The 18,775-nt window shown below is 42.5% G+C and overlaps 1 protein-coding gene across 8 annotated transcripts in view; it reads right to left on the minus strand.

Annotated features, from left to right (window-relative positions):
* ARID1B (AT-rich interaction domain 1B) overlaps positions 1-18,775 on the minus strand; it is a 600,716-nt gene that overhangs the window by 29,392 nt on the left and 552,549 nt on the right. For 7 of the 8 annotated variants that reach the window (XM_040429372.1, XM_040429374.1, XM_040429373.1 and 4 more), the window contains 2 exons: positions 9,329-9,467; positions 9,035-9,201 (listed from right to left, as the gene is read on the minus strand). The exons of the other annotated variant lie outside the window; for it this stretch is intronic. In XM_040429372.1, the coding sequence (XP_040285306.1) occupies positions 9,035-9,201; positions 9,329-9,467 (306 nt within the window). The remainder of the gene's footprint in view (positions 1-9,034; positions 9,202-9,328; positions 9,468-18,775) is intronic. 8 annotated transcript variants of the gene reach the window in all.

Below are 18,775 nucleotides of genomic sequence, written 5' to 3' on the forward strand. Positions count from 1 at the left end.
AATGATGCCGACTGCGCGAACAAATGGATGAGGTGAGTTAATTTTTTTTTTAACCCCTAAATTAAGAATCCTATTATTTTCCCTTATAACAATGTTATAAGGGAAAATAATACAGTGATTAGACTTTAATGAGGTACGGGGTTGCTCATCCCTATCATCTCCTAGCAACCATGCGTGAAAATCGCACCACATCCGCACTTGCTTGGGGATGCTTGCGATTTTCACGCAGACCTATTAATTTCTATGGGGCCTGCGTTGCGTGAAAAACGCAGAATATAGAACATGCTGCGATTTTCAAGCAACGCACAAGTGATGCGTGAAAATCACTGCTCATCTGCACAGCCCCATTGAAGTTAATGGGTTCGGATTCAGTGCAGGTGCAATGCGTTCACCTCACGCATTGCACCTGTGCGGAAAACTCGCCCGTGTGAAAGGGGCCTAAGACAGCAAGGAAGCTGTCTTACATTTAGAAATGGCAGAGGATCCGCCGAAGATATGAAGAGGACACCAGTTTTAATAAATGTGCACCATAGCTTTTGCAGTTTGATATCTTACTTTTTGGCAGGTGACAGTCTAAAGCTTTTTTGCACTTTTTTTTACACTTTATTGACTGGAAATATATGTTTGTGCATTGCAGTTTATATATCTGGCATATTTACCTGTATTTCTGGGAGAAAAGTACATTGTAGTTATTCAAATAAAATTTTGGAGAGTGTTGGAGCTTGTATTGTGTTGGTGCTGGTGAATCTTTTAAGATGTTAATTGTCGGGCCTTGGTAAATAATTAGGATTGTCTTTGATACGATCATGACACAGTATGCATTTTTTTTCCTTCTCTTTTTGGACAAAGCCTATCCTGCATCAGGCACCAGATGCATTGCATGCTCTCACATTAACATTTCAGGGAGGAGATGAGTACGCCAGCAACATTGAACTCTCTAAGGCTATATTTGCACGCTGTTTTTTTAACGACCAACACACATCCGTTTTAAGAGCAGTGGTAGTCCATGGGGTTATTCACACGGCCATTTTTTGAAAGCCAGTGAATAATGGACATAAAAAAATAGAACATGTCCTATCTTGTCAATTTTCACAGACCGACAACCCACATACAATTGAAGGAGACAGTTTTTAACGTCCATTTCTCAGAAAGTCATCAGTGGAAAAAAACACATCCTTTAAAAACAAACCATTTTGCAATTTTTAACAGATATATTTTTTTTTTCTTACTGCTGCGTTAACGTAGACTGAGAATACAAATCTTGTTAGAAAAGCTATATTGTCGTATGTTTGTAATTTGCATCAGGGCGATAAGATTCAATAATTGGAAATCATCCAACAAAAATTAGTGGAAAGAACATCACAATCGAATCTACTGTAAATGAAACAAATGCATCTGTATATTATTATTTTTTAAACTTAATGAAAACCAATGGAGGGCGCAATTAAATTATAACATTCCTGAAGTTTTCTTCTAGGTCACTCCTTTGCTATGATCCATGTTATCTCTTCTTTATTGAAAAGTTAAAGCCCTTTTAGTGGGTCAAGGATGACAACAATTATCAGGGATGAGGCTCCATACAAATTTGTGCCTCTTCTGTGTTCTGGACGGAGTCCTGGTTTTGGTTTACAACTACTGATGCAAAATGCTGACCAGAATACTGTTGTGTGAATCAGGCCTAATACTAGCAATTACACTGCAGAATAAAAGATGCAGACTTGCAACAAAAACGTGAAATAATATCAATTGGTTAAACGGACAAATAATAAATGCGAACAAATAGCTTAACGGTGCTATTAGACGTGTAACTTGAGCCATAGGTATTGCTAATTGCCAGGCAGCACCAGGACCACATTTTTGATTCAAGCGAGAAGTCCAGATGCCTCTCAGTAACTTACATACACTACAGTACCCTAAGTTTAAGTTTAAGACACACGTCTAAAAGCACCCTTAAGAAAGCTGGAAATATGGAATCCTAAATAGAAGAAATGATTCTTTTCAAATCAATAGATCATGAAGACAACAAATCTGACTTTATCCCCCAAAAAAACACTAAGATCAGTTTCTTCCATACCCATCCCCCTTTTATGCTATATAAAACATGATGAAAAGATGTTGAGCAAAAGTACAAAATTTTGATTGTTGCACCTCAAGTAAATTAGGAAATCTGTGTTCTCAATCAGCACTTGCTGATTACACACTCATACTTCCTATCAAATGTTATAACATTGATTAGAACAGCATTTGAAGCTGAATGAGGCTGTGTAATTTCTTTCATATCATTAAAATGAATATATTACGTAATGTGAGATGTGCACAAAGAAAATTAAAAGAGAAAAAGGCACACAAAAAGAAGGAACAAAAACACATAAGTTGGATCGTTGGAAATCCAAATACTCCATCCCCAAGTCAATATATACTTACACACAAATGTTATTCCAACAAATGGATGTTATTCCCTGCCTTTCATATATATATATATATATATATATATATATATATATATACACACATATATATATAGTTATTTTTTCTCTTAATATATTAAGGACTAAATGAGGCTGCTGTTCAGGTTTTGTCTGCTAACATACGGTATCCGACAGAGCAAAGAATGATTTATGTTGTTCTGCTGCACTATAGGAGTAGAAAAATTATGTTAATATGAGTGCCGAATTTGGCACATAACTGACCCAAACAGATCTCATTGACTATAATAGGGTCCGTTTCCCTTTGGGTGTGTTTTATTAAAGGAGAATTTGTGATGGAGGCCCCAAATGGAGCTTTCTGAAGCAGATGTGAACGTGCCCATATATTCATGGCTACCTAAGTGTCAGTGTGTCTTTATTTTCCGATATGCCAAAGATGCTGTTAAGTAGGAAGCTAATTGTTAACAGAGAAACAATGTCTTTAGTCATCCAGGTCAATCGCACATAGAAGTTTTGACAAAACCATTACAGGAGAGATTCTGCAAACAAAGCAAAGTAATACCATAGCAAAAATACTCTGCCGCTGCCAATAACATACCTAAACATTCAAGTTCGACTACAAGCAAAAACTGTGCCACTACAGTTGCAAGAAAAAGTATGTTAACCCTTTGGAATGATATGGATTTCTGCACAAATTGTTGTGACATCTATGTCACAACAATAGACAATCACAGTCTGCTTAAACTAATAACACACAAAGAATTAAATGTTACCATGTTTTTATTGAACACACCATATAAACATTCACAGTGCAGGTGGAAAAAGTATGTGAACCCTTGGACTTAACTGGTTGAACCTCCTTTGGCAGCAATAACTTCAACCAAACGTTTCCTGTATTTGCAGATCAGACATGCACAACGGTCAGGAGTAATTCTTGACCATTTCTCTTTACAGAACTGTTTCAGTTCAGCAATATTCTTGGGATGTCTGGTGTAAATCGCTTTCTTGAGGTCATGCCACAGCATCTCAATCGGGTTGAGGTCAGGACTCTGACTGGGCCACTCCAGAAGGCGTATTTTCTTCTGTTTAAGCCATTCTGTTGTTGATTTACTTCTATGCTTTGGGTCGTTGTCCTGTTGCAGTACCCATCTTCTGTTGAGCTTCAGCTGGTGGACAGATGGCCTTAAGTTCTCCTGCAAAATGTCCTGATAAACGTGGGAATTAATTTTTCCTTCGATGATAGCAATTCGTCCAGGCCCTGACGCAGCAAAGCAGCCCCAAACCATGATGCCCCCACCACCATACTTCACAGTTGGGATGAGGTTTTGATGTTGGTGTGCTGTGCCTCTTTTTCTCCACACATAGTGTTGTGTGTTTCTTCCAAACAACTCAACTTTGGTTTCATCTGTCCACAGAATATTTTGCCAGTACTGCTGTGGAACATCCAGGTGCTCTTGTACGAACTGTAAACGTGCAGCAATGTTTTTTTTTGGACAGCAGTGGCTTCCTCTGTGGTATCCTCCCATTAAATCCATTCTTGTTTAGTGCTTAACGTATCGTAGATTCGCTAACAGGGATGCTAGCATATGCCAGAGACTTTTGTAAATCTTTAGCTGACACTCTAGGATTCTTCTTCACCTCATTGAGCAGTCTGCCCTGTGCTCTTGCAGTTATCTTTACAGGAAGGCCACTCCTAGGGAGAGAAGCAGCAGTGCTGAACTTTCCCTATTTATAGACAATTTTTCTTACCAAGGACTAATGAACAGCAAGGCTTTTGAAGATACTTTTATAACCCTTTCCAGCTTTATGCAAGTCAACAATTCTTAATCGTAGCTCTTCTAAGAGCTCTTTTGTGCAAGGCATCATTCACATCAGGCAAGGCTTCTTGTGAAACGCAAACCCAGAACTGGTGTGTGGTTTGTTATAGGGCAGGGCAGCTGTAACCAACACCTCAAATCTTATCTCATTGATTGGACTCCAGTTGGCTGACACCTCACTCCAATTAGCTCTTGGAGATGTCATTAGTCTAAGGGTTCACATACTTTTTCCACCTGCACTGTGAATGTTTACATGGTGTGTTCAATAAAAACATGGTAACATTTAATTCTTTGTGTGTTATTAGTTTAAGCAGACTGTGATTATCTATTGTTGTGACTTAGATGAAGATCAGATCACATTTTATGACCAATTTGTGCAGAAATCCACATCATTTCAAAGGGTTCACATATTTTTTCTTACAACTGTATGCCTACCATATTTATTGCCAGAATATTATAGTTCCTTTAACCCCTTAACGCCCAACGGCGTACATGCACAACGCAACTGGACGTGGCTAAACGCCCAGCGCCCTACATGTACGGCGTTCTGATCAGGCGGGTACAGGAGCAGTCAATGATAGCCGGACCCCTGCTGTATGTGCCGGCATCGGTGAAATCACAGATGCCGGTGCATTAACACCTGCACTGCCGCGGTCAGTGCTGACCGCGGCACGTGCGATGTCCGTGCAGAGAAGAAGCAGCCATCGGGTCCCCACGCTGTTGTGACGGGGACCCAATGGCAGGGAAGGCAACCGGATGCCTTCCTTAGGCATCGTGGCTGCCTCCCGGGCGAGCCTGTGATATCCAGCCCCCTGGATTTCACAGGCAAGCAGGCTGTAAGTGTATTACAGTCTGTAATACACTTACAGCCAATGAATCACAATACAGAAGTATTGTGATGCATTGTAAAGGAGTTAAGACCGCCAAAAGTTGAAGTCCCAGAGTGGGACAAAAAAATCACGTTTTCCCAAAAAAATTTAAAAGCGACCTTTTCCCAAAATAAAGTTAAAAATAAATAGTAAAAAATAGGGGGAAAAAAAGTTGACATATTCATTTTCACTGCGTCCATATCGACCGGCTCTATAAAAATATCACATGACTTAACCCCTCAGGTGAACACCGTCAAAAAAAAAAAAAAAAAAACTTTTTTATTTGTCACCTTACATCACTAAAAGTGCAACACCAAGTGATGAAAAAGGCATATGCCCCTCAAAATAGTACCGTCACCTCATCCCGCAAAAAATTAGCCCCTACCTTAGACAATCGCCCAAAATTTTTTTTGTTTAAAAAATGCTTTTATTGTGTTAAATTATTATTCTTTTTTTTAAAGTAGACATATTTGGTATTTCAGCATTCTTAACAATCTGCTATATAAAAGTACAACATGACCTAACCCCTTGGGTGAACACTGTAAAAAAAAAAAAAAAACGGTGTAAAAAAAGGTGACATTTTTGTCACCTTACATCACAAAAAGTGTAATAGCAAGCTATCAAAAAGTCATATGCACCCCAAAATAGTGCCAATCAAACCATCATCTCATCCCGCAAAAATAATAACCTACCTAAGACAATCGCCCAAAAACTGTAAAAAACTATTTGTCTCAGACTATGGTGACACTAAAACATGATTATTTTATGGTTTAAAAAAATGATATTGTGTAAAACTTACATAAATAAAAAAAAGTATACATATTAGGTATTGCCACATCCGTAACGACCTCTTCTATAAAAATATCACATGACCTAACCCCCTCAGGTGAACACCGTAAAAAAACTAAAATAAAAACAGTGTCACCTGATATCACAAAAAGTGTAATACTAAGCGATCAAAAAGTCATACGCACCCCAAAATAGTACCAATCAAACAGGCATCTCATACTGCCAAAAATGATACCCTACCTAAGACAATCGCCCAAAAAATATAAAAAACTAGGGCTCTCAGAATATGGACACACTGAAACATGATTTTTTTAAATAAAAAAGTGCTGTTATTGTGTAAAACATAAATAAATAAAATAAAAGTATACATTAGGTATCGCCACATCCGTAACAACCTGCTCTATAAAAATACCACATGATCTAACTCGTCAGATGAACATTGTAAATAACAAAAAATAAAAACGGTGCCAAAACAGCTATTTTTTAACATGTAGCAACCAAAAATCATATGTACCCTCAAATAGTACCAACAAAACTGCCACCTTAACCCGTAGTTTCCAAAATTGGGTCATTTTTTTGGAGTTTATACTCTATGGGTGAATCAGTGGGTCTCCAAATGTGACATGGCAGCTTAAAATTATCCCAGTGAAATCTGCCTTCCAAAAACCATATGGCGTTCCTTTCCTTCAATGCCGTGTGCCAGTACAGCAGTTTACGACTACAGTCGTGGCCAAAAGTTTTGAGAATGACACAAATATTAGTTTTCACAAAGTTTGCTGCTAAACTGCTTTTAGATCTTTATTTCAGTTGTTTCTGTGATATAGTGAAATATAAATACACACACTTCATACGTTTCAAAGGCTTTTATCGACAATTACATGACATTTATGCAAAGAGTCAGTATTTGCAGTGTTGGCCCTTTTTTTTTCCAGGACCTCTGCAATTCGACTGGGCATGCTCTCAATCAACTTCTGGGCCAATTCCTGACTGATAGCAACCCATTCTTTCATAATCACTGCTTGGAGTTTGTCAGAATTAATCGGTTTTTGTTTGTCCACCCACCTCTTGAGGATTGACCACAAGTTCTCAATGGGATTAATATCTGGGGAGTTTCCAGGCCATGGACCCAAAATGTCAATGTTTTGGTCCCCGAGCCACTTAGTTATCACTTTTGACTTATGGCACGGTGCTCCATCGTGCTGGAAAATGCATTGTTCTTCACCATACTGTTGTTGGATTGTTGGAAGAAGTTGCTGTTGGAGGGTGTTTTGGTACCATTCTTTATTCATGGCTGTGTTTTTGGGCAAAATTGTGAGTGATCCCACTCCCTTGGATGAGAAGCAACCCCACACATGAATGGTCTCAGGATGCTTTACTGTTGGCATGACACAGGACTGATGGTAGCGCTCACCTTTTCTTCTCCGGACAAGCCTTTTTCCAGATGCCCCAAACAATCGGAAAGAGGCTTCATCGGAGAATATGACTTTGCCCCAGTCCTCAGCAGTCCATTCACAATAATTTCTGCAGAAGATCAATCTGTTCCTGATGTTTTTTTTGGAGAGAAGTGGCTTCTTTGCTGCCCTTCTTGACACCAGGACATCTTCCAAAAGTCTTCGCCTCACTGTGCGTGCAGATGCGCTCACACCTGCCTGCTGCCATTCCTGAGCAAGCTCTGCACTGGTGGCACTTTGATCCCGCAGCTGAATCCTCTTTAGGAGATGATGCTGGCACTTGCTGGACTTTCTTGGACGCCCTGAAGCCTTCTTAACAAGAATTGAACCTCTTTCCTTGAAGTTCTTGATGATCCTATAAAATGTTGATTGAGGTGCAATCTTAGTAGCCACAATATCCTTGCCTGTGAAGCCATTTTTATGCAACGCAATGATGGCTGCACGCGTTTCTTTGCATGTCACCATGGTTAACAATGGAAGAACAATGATTTCAAGCATCACCCTCCCTTTAATATGTCAAGTCTGCCATTTTAACCCAATCAGCCTGACATAATGATCTCTAGCCTTGTGCTCGTCAACATTCTCACCTGAGTTAACAAGACGATTACTGAAATGATCTCAGCAGGTCCTTTAATGACAGCAATGAAATGCAGTGGAAAGTTTTTTTTTGGGATTAAGTTAATTTTCATGGCAAAGAAGGTCTATGCAATTCATCTGCTCACTCTTCATAACATTCTGGAGTATATGCAAATTGCTATTATAAAAACTTGAGCAGCAACTTTTCCAATTTCCAATATTTATGTAATTCTCAAAACTTTTGGCCACGACTGTACATATGGGGTGTTTCTGTAAACTACAGAATCAGGGCAATAAATATAGCATTTTTTTGGCTATTAACCTTTCCTTTGATAGTGGATTTTTTTTTATTAAAATGGAAAATCTGCCAAAATAGTGAAATTCTGAAATTTCATCTCCATTTTCCATTAATTCTTGTGGAACACCTAAAGGGTTAACAAAGTTTGTAAAATCAGTTTTGAATACCTTAAGGGGCGTCGTTTCTAAAATGGGGTCATTTTTGGGTGGTTTCTATTATGTAAGCCTCGCAAACTGACTTCAGACCTGAACTGGTCCTCAAAAACTGGGTTTTGGAAATTTTCTGAAAAAATTCAAGATTTGCTTCTAAACTTCTAACGTCCCCAAAAAATAAAATGGCATTCACAAAATGATCCAAACATGAAGTAGACATATGGGGAATGTAAAGTAGTAACTATTTTTGGAGTTATTGCTATCTATTATAAAAGTAGAGAAATTGAAATTTGCTTATTTTTCCAAATCTTTGGTAAATTTGGTATTTTTTTAATAATAAAAATTACATTTATTGACTCAATTTTACCACTGTCATGAAGTACAATATGTGACGAGAAAACATTCTCAGAAGGGCCTGGTTAAGTAAAAACGTTTTAAAGTTATTACCACATAAAGTGACATGTCAGATTTGCTAAAAATGGCCTGGGCAGAAAGGTGAAAAATGGCTTTGTCCTGAAAAGGTTAATTAAAGCATTAGTCTAAAAAACTGAATGTAATGCATGCCGTTCTTGAGGAAACATAAAAAAACACAGGACAATATTACAAAATGAGCAGAAAATAAAATTCAACATGTCTTGCAGCTCTTGGCATCATACCTTTTCTCATACCACTGAAGGGATCTTTGTTAGGCTCATATGGCATCCGGACCATCATGTCTGGTACATTCATCCCTTGTTGGTAAGGGTTATTAGGAGTAATAGAATTGCGCTTTGGGAAACCTGAATCATCAGAAAATGGATCTTGCACACTCACTGCACTGTTCCTATTGAACACAAAAGTTGCACAAGTGGAATAAAGAAAAAAATAAAATCAGATGATCTGTTTAACTGCAAGAACTTGCAGGAATACAGCATAGATCCATAGTAAAGTGCAATGTTTAAAGCACATACCTGCCACCTGGCATTGGCTGTATCTGACCATGTGGTGTTGAAGCAGGTGTTGGCGGTTTTAAATCGCCAGGCATCTCAGCCATGGAGTTACTACCCGTGGACTGAGGAGTATGTGGCCCTTGGAGAGATCCAGAGTTCGCTAAATAACAAAAAACACAGAAAAAGTGCTCTTACAAAAATATGTAGCCACCAAAGTCACTAAAATGTTTTCATGGAAGAAAAAGAAAAGGAACCCAACTATCGGGTAAATATGAATAAGAACATGCATCAAGGCACCCAGTAATCTTAGTCCTGGCTGGAATAAGCATTCTGCATCTGGCAGGAAGCAAAATGTCTACATTTTCATCCACTACACAAATTAACCACTTCAGTACATATCTTTGCCATAAATGACATAGTTTAGTAACATGGAATCGGACATTCAGAATATGCCAGCATATCTCTTGATGGTTGGAAAAACTTATAGATTGTTGTAATGTTTTCTTTGTGGCAGATCAGAGTATTTCCATACAATCTTTCAAATGTATAAGTTGTAATAAGTCATAGCAAATGGACTTCTTGTATTTTTTTTCCCCTGAAGATCTTTCGCTATTTTAGCTTGAGAAATAATAATAATAATAATAGTCTTTATTTATATAGCGCCAACATATTCTGCAGGGCTTTACAATCAGGGGGTTCATGTACAAACAAAATCATACATTATGTAGCAACAAACAAATCAACAATTAAAACAAGAAAAATGGGGACCCTGCTCATAAGAGCTTACAATCTATGAGAAAATAGGATTGACAGACAAGATAAAAAGTGCTTATTTTGTACAATAATCCAACCATCTTAAAATAGGGGAGTAGATATAAAGCTGCATGAGATATCTCCAGTGCTTCTGAGTGCATGGGTGTGGTGTTTGAAGATGTATCAGGTTCAGAAGAACAATGTTGAAGGTGGGCAAAAAGATAAAAGTTAGATCAGGGTATGTGTTAAGCCACCCTAGAAAGATGTATTTTTAGGGAGCACCTAAAACTATGTATGTTGTGTAGTCACCTAACTGCTTGGGGTAGGGCATTCCACAGAACTAGTGCAGCTCTGGAGAAGACTTGAAGACAAGAGTGAGAGTTTCAGATTATGGTGGATGTTAGTCGTCAATCATTTGCAGAGCATATAGCACGTGTTGGATGGTAGACAGACATTTAAAAGGAGATGTAGGGAAGTGCAGTACCATGGGGAGCATTGAACAGTATCATGGGTGAGAGTGAGCAGTTTAAATTGAATCCTATACTTTATGTGCAACCAGTGCAATTACCGGCATAGAGTGGAAGGATTGGTGTAGCGGTAACATACAGATGAGTGTGGCTTCTGCATTAAGGATAGATTGGAGAAGGGAGATTTTGGTGAAAAGACCAGTTAGTTATGAGTTGGGCGATTGAATGAATATAGGGGGTGAAAGAAAGATCAGTGTTAAACATAACAGCGAGAAAGCAGGCGTGCTGCCCAGGAGTTATCGTAGTGCTACACACTGAGAGCAGATATCAGATTTAAGTAGGTTAGTACATGGAGAAAATATAAGAAGTTCAGTTTTTGAAACATTCAGTCTCAGATATAGAGAGGACATGATATTAGAGACAGTGGACAATATGACCTGCTCACACAGCAGCACTATGCTGCCAGATGATTGAATATGGGGCTCCCTGCAGCAACTTTGAGAAGGTAGGTCCTGGGGAGAAGAGGATACTGGCAACTTTCCTCTATGCCTAGAAGTCATCTCAGCTCTGATTGTGTCTATAATAATAAACTGGGGAGTTTCTTTAATAATCTATCAAGTTTTTATATGAACATACTGTAGGTTGTTTAAGGTGCTGTACATTAAATATATGTATGTAGTGCAGTAAGTCTACTGTGTTATGTGCCAGTTGTGCAGGGTGTGGAAGACTAGGGGCCCACCTGTACCCCTGTGGGCCAGTCTGAGTCTGTGTATTTACAGACTCTCCATATAACCTGTATATTGGCATGCAGGATCTGTGCCCATGTGCATGAGCTATTGAGCAAGTTGGACTTTCTCAGCAAGCCCTTACAACCCAGTATCCTGCTGCTGTTGTGGTACTTTCCATCGTTCATGACTGCTCAACTGGATGTGATATGTCAATCTGAATACTGAACATCAGCACTGTTCTGGACTCACTTCCACAGTGCATGAGGACTATGTTAAGAACCAGCAAAATGATGTTTCAATAAAATAAATGCTTTACAATATATCAATATGTCAAAAGAACTTTGGCAAGTGTAATATTCTGTAATATTTGAATATTTCCGCTGTATGGAATGTAGCTTCACCTATTATCTTAGCAATGAAGTGTCTACACCTCCCTACTTTGGAAATTCAAGCCGAGAATAACAAAAATCAAAAACATAACTAGAACATAACTGTATATATATAATATATAAATATAAAAAAAAAACTTCCTCAAGTACTCACATATAAATACTATGAAATAAACAAAAAGAAGACGGGTTAAGTACGCTGCATTTTTCAGACTCTGCAGACAGACATCATGCTGAGAAGATAATTTACCCAGCATGAACCTACTGGCCTAATTCTAGCTGAGGTGGAGAGATGGGGTGGGGTGGGAGGAAATCGTGAGAGCTTCAAGACTTCACGGATTCAGCTCTGAACAGAGGTCACAGTCAGGACATCTTTGTTTACAAACCCAGGGAAGCCCATTCACTCCCCCTTCTTCCTCTTGGGATTCCCTGTTGGCTCCTTGACAAATTCTGTGACATCACCTGTCAGCTAAGAATAGAAAATCCAGCCAGCCAAATGTCAGCAAAGATGGATGGCGTTGTGGCAGCAGCTTACTAATTATGACTGGCTTCTCAGGTTTTCTTCCCGGTCTCTGAAGCTTTTCTCTCAGTGAAATGTGCTTTCCTGATTTGGCTTGCAGCTACCAGGGTCCAGGGGAGGTGTGAGCCAGGCTGATGAGATGGAGATTGGGCCAGCACAAAGGATGCATATGCCAGCCTCTCGTTCCAGCTCAACACCGAAATGGCCCACAATCTTTAAATACTCATCTATACTAATCGGATAGAGAAATGTATGTAAAACACAATATTTGTGCCGTATAAAAAGTGGAGTCACCGTCAATAGTACCGTCTAGCGCCACTATGATGTTACAAAATAAACATATGCTACTGCATTACTAGAAAAAATCTATAAATGCAAATTACATAAGAAATTCAAATTTTTAGGGGGCTCTAAAGGACATGTAGCCTTACCAAAGCTGCATAAACCAAGTGGGTGCACACAGCAAAATTACAGATTTCTCTAGAATGTGTTTGAAGAGGACCTTTAGTTCTCCTGATGTCTGAGCAAATACTTGCATTCCCCATTAAATAAATCAGCAGCATATTTTCCTATAATTCCATGTTGTGTCATTCCTATGTTTAATTCTCCTCGAAATTTATGAACAACTCGACAATTGGGTGCTAACATTCCTCATATCGAAGTATGTGTCTCTACACACTGAAAGGCTAATATCAGTGTGTAGAGACACCTGCAACTGGTAACATCTATTAGGAATAACAGAGGAACAAAACAATGTAGATGCTCCAGAATTGAGGCTTGTATTGGGAATAAAAGGGTTATTTAAGACCGACCAGTAGAGCCGACAGGTCCTCTTTAAAAGCAAAAATTCAAACATCACAGTCCCAAAGAAACATGTCAGAGTGCGAAGTAAAACTCAAACACATATGTTCTGTCTGTGTTGCAGCACTGGATTCTTTTGTGGCCCCAAAACACTACATTTGTCAGTTAAATAGATGCAATACAATATAGCAAAAAGATTACAAGTGGTCTCAAAAGAAAGAGTAGGTTGTCTTGCCAGTTGGGCGACATAGACTGCTGACTATGGAAGTCCCCAAAGCAGTGATGTTGCTATGAGGACAATTAATGTAGAAACTTAAAGGGAATCTGTCACCAGAGACCTCCCTATGCAGCTGTTTGCATAGACACATAGCTGTGGTTCACCTAGTTAAAACACTGTTTTCTTTTGTCGATCCAAGGCTCCGTTCCAGAGTAATGATATTTTATCGTCTTATGAAAATTAGGCCTTTTGTGCAATGAAGGTGTCACTGTTGCTCTTCTTGCACCCAAACTCCACTCCTTTCTGTGGCCAGCACCTCCCTAGCTGCTTACATTGACAGGGCCAGGCAGTGGCAAAGCAGCCAAGGAGGGCTGGCCACAGGAATGAGTGGAGCTCGGTTGCAATGGTGACACCATCCTTGCACCAAGGGCTTAATTTACATATTAAGAAAAAGTATAATCAGAAATAAAGCCTCAGATCAACAAAAGAAAAACAGCGTATTAATGTGAAGGTGAATCACTCTATGTGAACAGTTGGAGAGGGAGGTTGCTGGTGACAAAATCCTTTTAACAAAATTGGTTCAAATAAAACAAGCTGTTTCATATGGCAATCAGACCTCAGCCGACTGCTTGCTAAGGGCAAGTACTCCACTGCAATGTTGAGCACAAATATTCGAAAAGCTAATTTTTATCGTGGATATCGGCACTTCGAGAATTCTCGAATATTTAGAATATAGTGCTATATATTCGTAATGACTAGAGTTGAACGAACACCTGGATGTTCGGGTTCGAGAAGTTCGGCCGAACTTCCCGGAAATGTTCGGGTTCGGGATCCGAACCCGATCCGAACTTCGTCCCGAACCCGAACCCCATTGAAGTCAATGGGGACCCGAACTTTTGGGCACTAAAAAGGTTGTAAAACAGCCCAGGAAAGAGCTAGAGGGCTGCAAAAGGCAGCAACATGTAGGTAAATCCCCTGCAAACAAATGTGGATAGGGAAATGAATTAAAATAAAAATTAAAAAAATAAAAATGAACCAATATCAATTGGACAGAGGTCCCATAGCAGAGAATCTGGCTTCACGTCAGCAGAGAATCAGTCTCTTCATGCCATAGCAAAGAATCTGGCTTCATGTCAGCAGAGAATCAGTCTCTTCATGCCATAGCAGAGAATCTGGCTTCATGTCAGCGCAGAATCAGTCTTCATGTCATAGCAGAGAATCAGGCTTCACGTCACCCACCACTGGAACAGGCCACTGTCACACATTTAGGCCCCGGCACCCAGGCAGAGGAGAGAGGTCCCGTAACAGAGAATCTGGCCTGATGTCAGCACAGAATCTGTCTTCATGTCATAGCAGAGAATCAGGCTTCACGTCACCCACCACTGGAACAGGCCACTGTCACACATTTAGGCCCAGGCACCCAGGCAGAGGAGAGAGGTCCCGTAACAGAGAATCTGGCCTTATGTCAGCGCAGAATTGTCTTCATGTCATAGCAGAGAATCAGGCTTCACGTCACCCACCACTGGAACAGGCCACTGTCACACATTTAGGCCCAGGCACGCAGGCAGAGGAGAGAGGTCCCGTAACAGAGAATCTGGCCTTATGTTAGGGCAGAATCTGTCTTCATGTCATAGCAGAGAATCAGGCTTCACGTCACCCACCACTGGAACAGGCCACTGTCACACATTTAGGCCCAGGCACCCAGGCAGAGGAGAGAGGTCCTGTAACAGAGAATCTGGCCTTATGTCAGCGCAGAATCTGTCTTCATGTCATAGCAGAGAATCAGGCTTCACGTCACCCACCACTGGAACAGGCCACTGTCACACATTTAGGCCCCGGCACCCAGACAGAGGAGAGGTTCATTCAACTTTGGGTTGCCCCGCAATATAATGGTAAAATGAAATTAAAAATAGTATTGAATGAGGAAGTGCCCTGGAGTAGAATAATATATTGTTAAGGGGAGGTAGTTAATATCTAATCTGCACAAGGGATGGACAGGTCCTGTGGGATCCATGCCTGGTTCATTTTTATGAACGTCAGCTTGTCCACATTGGCTGTAGACAGGCGGCTGCGTTTGTCTGTAATGACGCCCCCTGCCGTGCTGAATACACGTTCAGACAAAACGCTGGCCGCCGGGCAGGCCAGCACCTCCAAGGCATAAAAGGCTAGCTCTGGCCACGTGGACAATTTGGAGACCCAGAAGTTGAATGGGGCCGAACCATCAGTCAGTACGTGGAGGGGTGTGCACAGGTACTGTTCCACCATGTTAGTGAAATGTTGCCTTCTGCTAACACGTTCCGTATCAGGTGGTGGTGCAGTTAGCTGTGGCGTGGTGACAAAACTTTTCCACATCTCTGCCATGCTAACCCTGCCCTCAGAGGAGCTGGCCGTGACACAGCTGCGTTGGCGACCTCTTGCTCCTCCTCTGCCTTCGCCTTGGGCTTCCACTGGTTCCCCTGTGACATTTGGGAATGCTCTCAGTAGCGCGTCTACCAACGTGCGCTTGTACTCGCGCATCTTCCTATCACGCTCCAGTGTAGGAAGTAAGGTGGGCACATTGTCTTTGTACCGGGGATCCAGCAGGGTGGCAACCCAGTATTCCGCACACGTTAAAATGTGGGCAACTCTGCTGTCGTTGCGCAGGCACTGCAGCATGTAGTCGCTCATGTGTGCCAGGCTGCCCAGAGGTAAGGACAAGCTGTCCTCTGTGGGAGGCGTATCGTCATCGTCCTGTGTTTCCCCCCAGCCACGCACCAGTGATGGGCCCGAGCTGCTTTGGGTGCCACCCCGCTGTGAACATGCTTCATCCTCATCCTCCTCCACCTCCTCCTCGTCCTCCTCGTCCTCCAGTAGTGGGCCCTGTCTGGCCACATTTGTACCTGGCCTCTGGTGTTGCAAAAAACCTCCCTCTGAGTCACTTTGAAGAGACTGGCCTGAAAGTGCTAAAAATGACCCCTCTTCCTCCTGGGCCACCTCCTCTTCCATCATCGCCCTAAGTGTTTTCTCAAGGAGACATAAAAGTGGTATTGTAACGCTGATAACGGCGTCATCGCCACTGGCCATGTTGGTGGAGTAATCGAAACAGCGCAACAGGGCACACAGGTCTCGCATGGAGGCCCAGTCATTGGTGGTGAAGTGTGTCTGATCCGCAGTGCGACTGACCCGTGCGTGCTGCAGCTGAAACTCCACTATGGTCTGTCCAGCATATGCAAGGTAGAGTTCCACCTGGTGGGTACGTCGCATATGAGGCGGTTAGCGGGAAGGCCGAAGTTACACTGTAGCGCAGACAGGCGAGCAGCGGCAGGGTGTGAACGCCGGAAGCGCGAACAGACGGCCCGCACTTTATGCAGCAGCTCTGACATGTAGCGGTAGTTGCGAATGAACTCCTGCACCACCAAATTCAGCACATGCGCCAGGCAAGGGATGTGCGTCAAACCGGCTAGTCCCAGAGCTGCAACGAGATTTCGCCCATTATCGCACACCACCAGGCCGGGCTTGAGGCTCACCGGCAGCAACCACTCGTCGGTCTGTTGTTCTATACCCCGCCACAACTCCTGTGCGGTGTGGGGCCTGTCCCCCAAACATATGAGTTTCAGAATGGCCTGCTGACGTTTACCCCGTGCTGTGCTGAAGTTGGTGGTAAAGGTGTGTGGCTGACTGGATGAGCAGGTGGAAGAAGAGGAGGAGGAAGCTGAGTAGGAGGAGGAGGAGACAGGAGGCAAAGAATGTTGCCCTGCGATCCTTGGCGGCGGAAGGACGTGCGCCAAACAGCTCTCCGCCTGGGGCCCAGCCGCCACTACATTTACCCAGTGTGCAGTTAGGGAGATATAGCGTCCCCGGCCGTGCTTACTGGTCCATGTATCTGTGGTAAGGTGGACCTTGCCACAGATGGCGTTGCGCAGTGCACACTTGATTTTATCGGACACTTGGTTGTGCAGGGAAGGCACGGCTCTCTTGGAGAAGTAGTGGCGGCTGGGAACAACATACTGTGGGACAGCAAGTGACATGAGCTGTTTGAAGCTGTGTGTGTCCACCAGCCTAAATGACAGCATTTCATAGGCCAGTAGTTTAGAAATGCTGGCATTCAGGGCCAGGGATCGAGGGTGGCTAGGTGGGAATTTACGCCTTCTCTCAAATGTTTGTGAGATGGAGAGCTGAACGCTGCCGTGTGACATGGTTGAGATGCTTGGTGACGCAGGTGGTGGTGTTGGTGGTACATCCCATGTTTGCTGGGCGGCAGGTGCCAATGTTCCTCCAGAGGCGGAGGAAGAGGCCGAGGCGGTGGCAGCAGCAGAAGAGGCCAAGGCAGCAGCAGCAGAAGAGGTAGCAGGGGGAGCCTGAGTGACCTATTTGTTTTTAAGGTGTTTACTCCACTGCAGTTCATGCTTTAATGGTTCAGAACGTTAATGCCTCGCTTCAGGCTCTGATGGCACAGCGTGCAAACCACTCGGGTCTTGTCGTCAGCACATTGTTTGAAGAAGTGCCATGCCAGGGAACTCCTTGAAGCTGCCTTTGGGGTGCTCGGTCCCAGATGGCGGCGGTCAGTAGCAGGCGGAGTCTCTTGGCGGCGGGTGTTCTGATTTTGCCCACTGCTCCCTCTTTTGCTATGCTGTTGGCTCGGTCTCACCACTGCCTCTTCCTCCGAACTGTGAAAGTCAGTGGCACGAACTTCATTCCATGTGGGGTCTAGGACCTCATCGTCCCCTGCATCGTCTTCCACCCAGTCTTGATCCCTGACCTCCTGTTCAGTCTGCACACTGCAGAAAGACGCAGCAGTTGGCACCTGTGTTTCGTCATCATCAGAGATGTGCTGAGGTGGTATTCCCATGTCCTCATCATCAGGAAAAATAAGTGGTTGTGCGTTAGTGCATTCTATCTCTTCCACCCCTGGGGAAGGGCTAGGTGGATGCCCTTGGGAAACCCTGGCAGCAGAGTCTTCAAACAGCATAAGAGACTGCTGCATAACTTGAGGCTCAGACAGTTTCCCTGATATGCATGGGGGTGATGTGACAGACCGATGGGCTTGGTTTTCATGCGCCATCTGTGCGCTTTCTGCAGAAGACTGGGTGGGAGATAATGTGAACGTGCTGGATCCACTGTCGGCCACCCAATTGACTAATGCCTGCACCTGCTCAGGCCTTACCATCCTTAGAACGGCATTGGGCCCCACCAAATATCGCTGTAAATTCTGCTGGCTACTGGGACCTGAGGTAGTTGGTTCACTAGGACGTGTGGCTGTGGCAGAACGGCCACGTCCTCTCCCAGCACCAGAGGGTCCACTAACACCACCACGACCATGTCCATGTCCCTTATTAGATGTTTTCCTCATTGTTCCCGTTCACCACAATTTTGAGAATGGCAAATTTGGGAATGGTTTTTCAACCCAGAAAAAAAAGTGTGCTTTTACGGTCACTACAAATAACTTGACCAGCTAAAACAGTAGAGATTTGGTTAAATAGAGATGTGAGGCCTGTTTTTTTTTTGCGCTGTGTGACAGGTATAGGTTTATTCACAGAATCAGATTTCTATCAGCACGCTAGCGTGTGTCTTAGGTTTTTCTGAATGACACTATCACTAGCTTCAATGTAAGATA

This window comes from Bufo bufo, chromosome 4, assembly GCF_905171765.1.
Source record: "Bufo bufo chromosome 4, aBufBuf1.1, whole genome shotgun sequence".
In the NCBI taxonomy this organism is placed as follows: domain Eukaryota; kingdom Metazoa; phylum Chordata; class Amphibia; order Anura; family Bufonidae; genus Bufo; species Bufo bufo.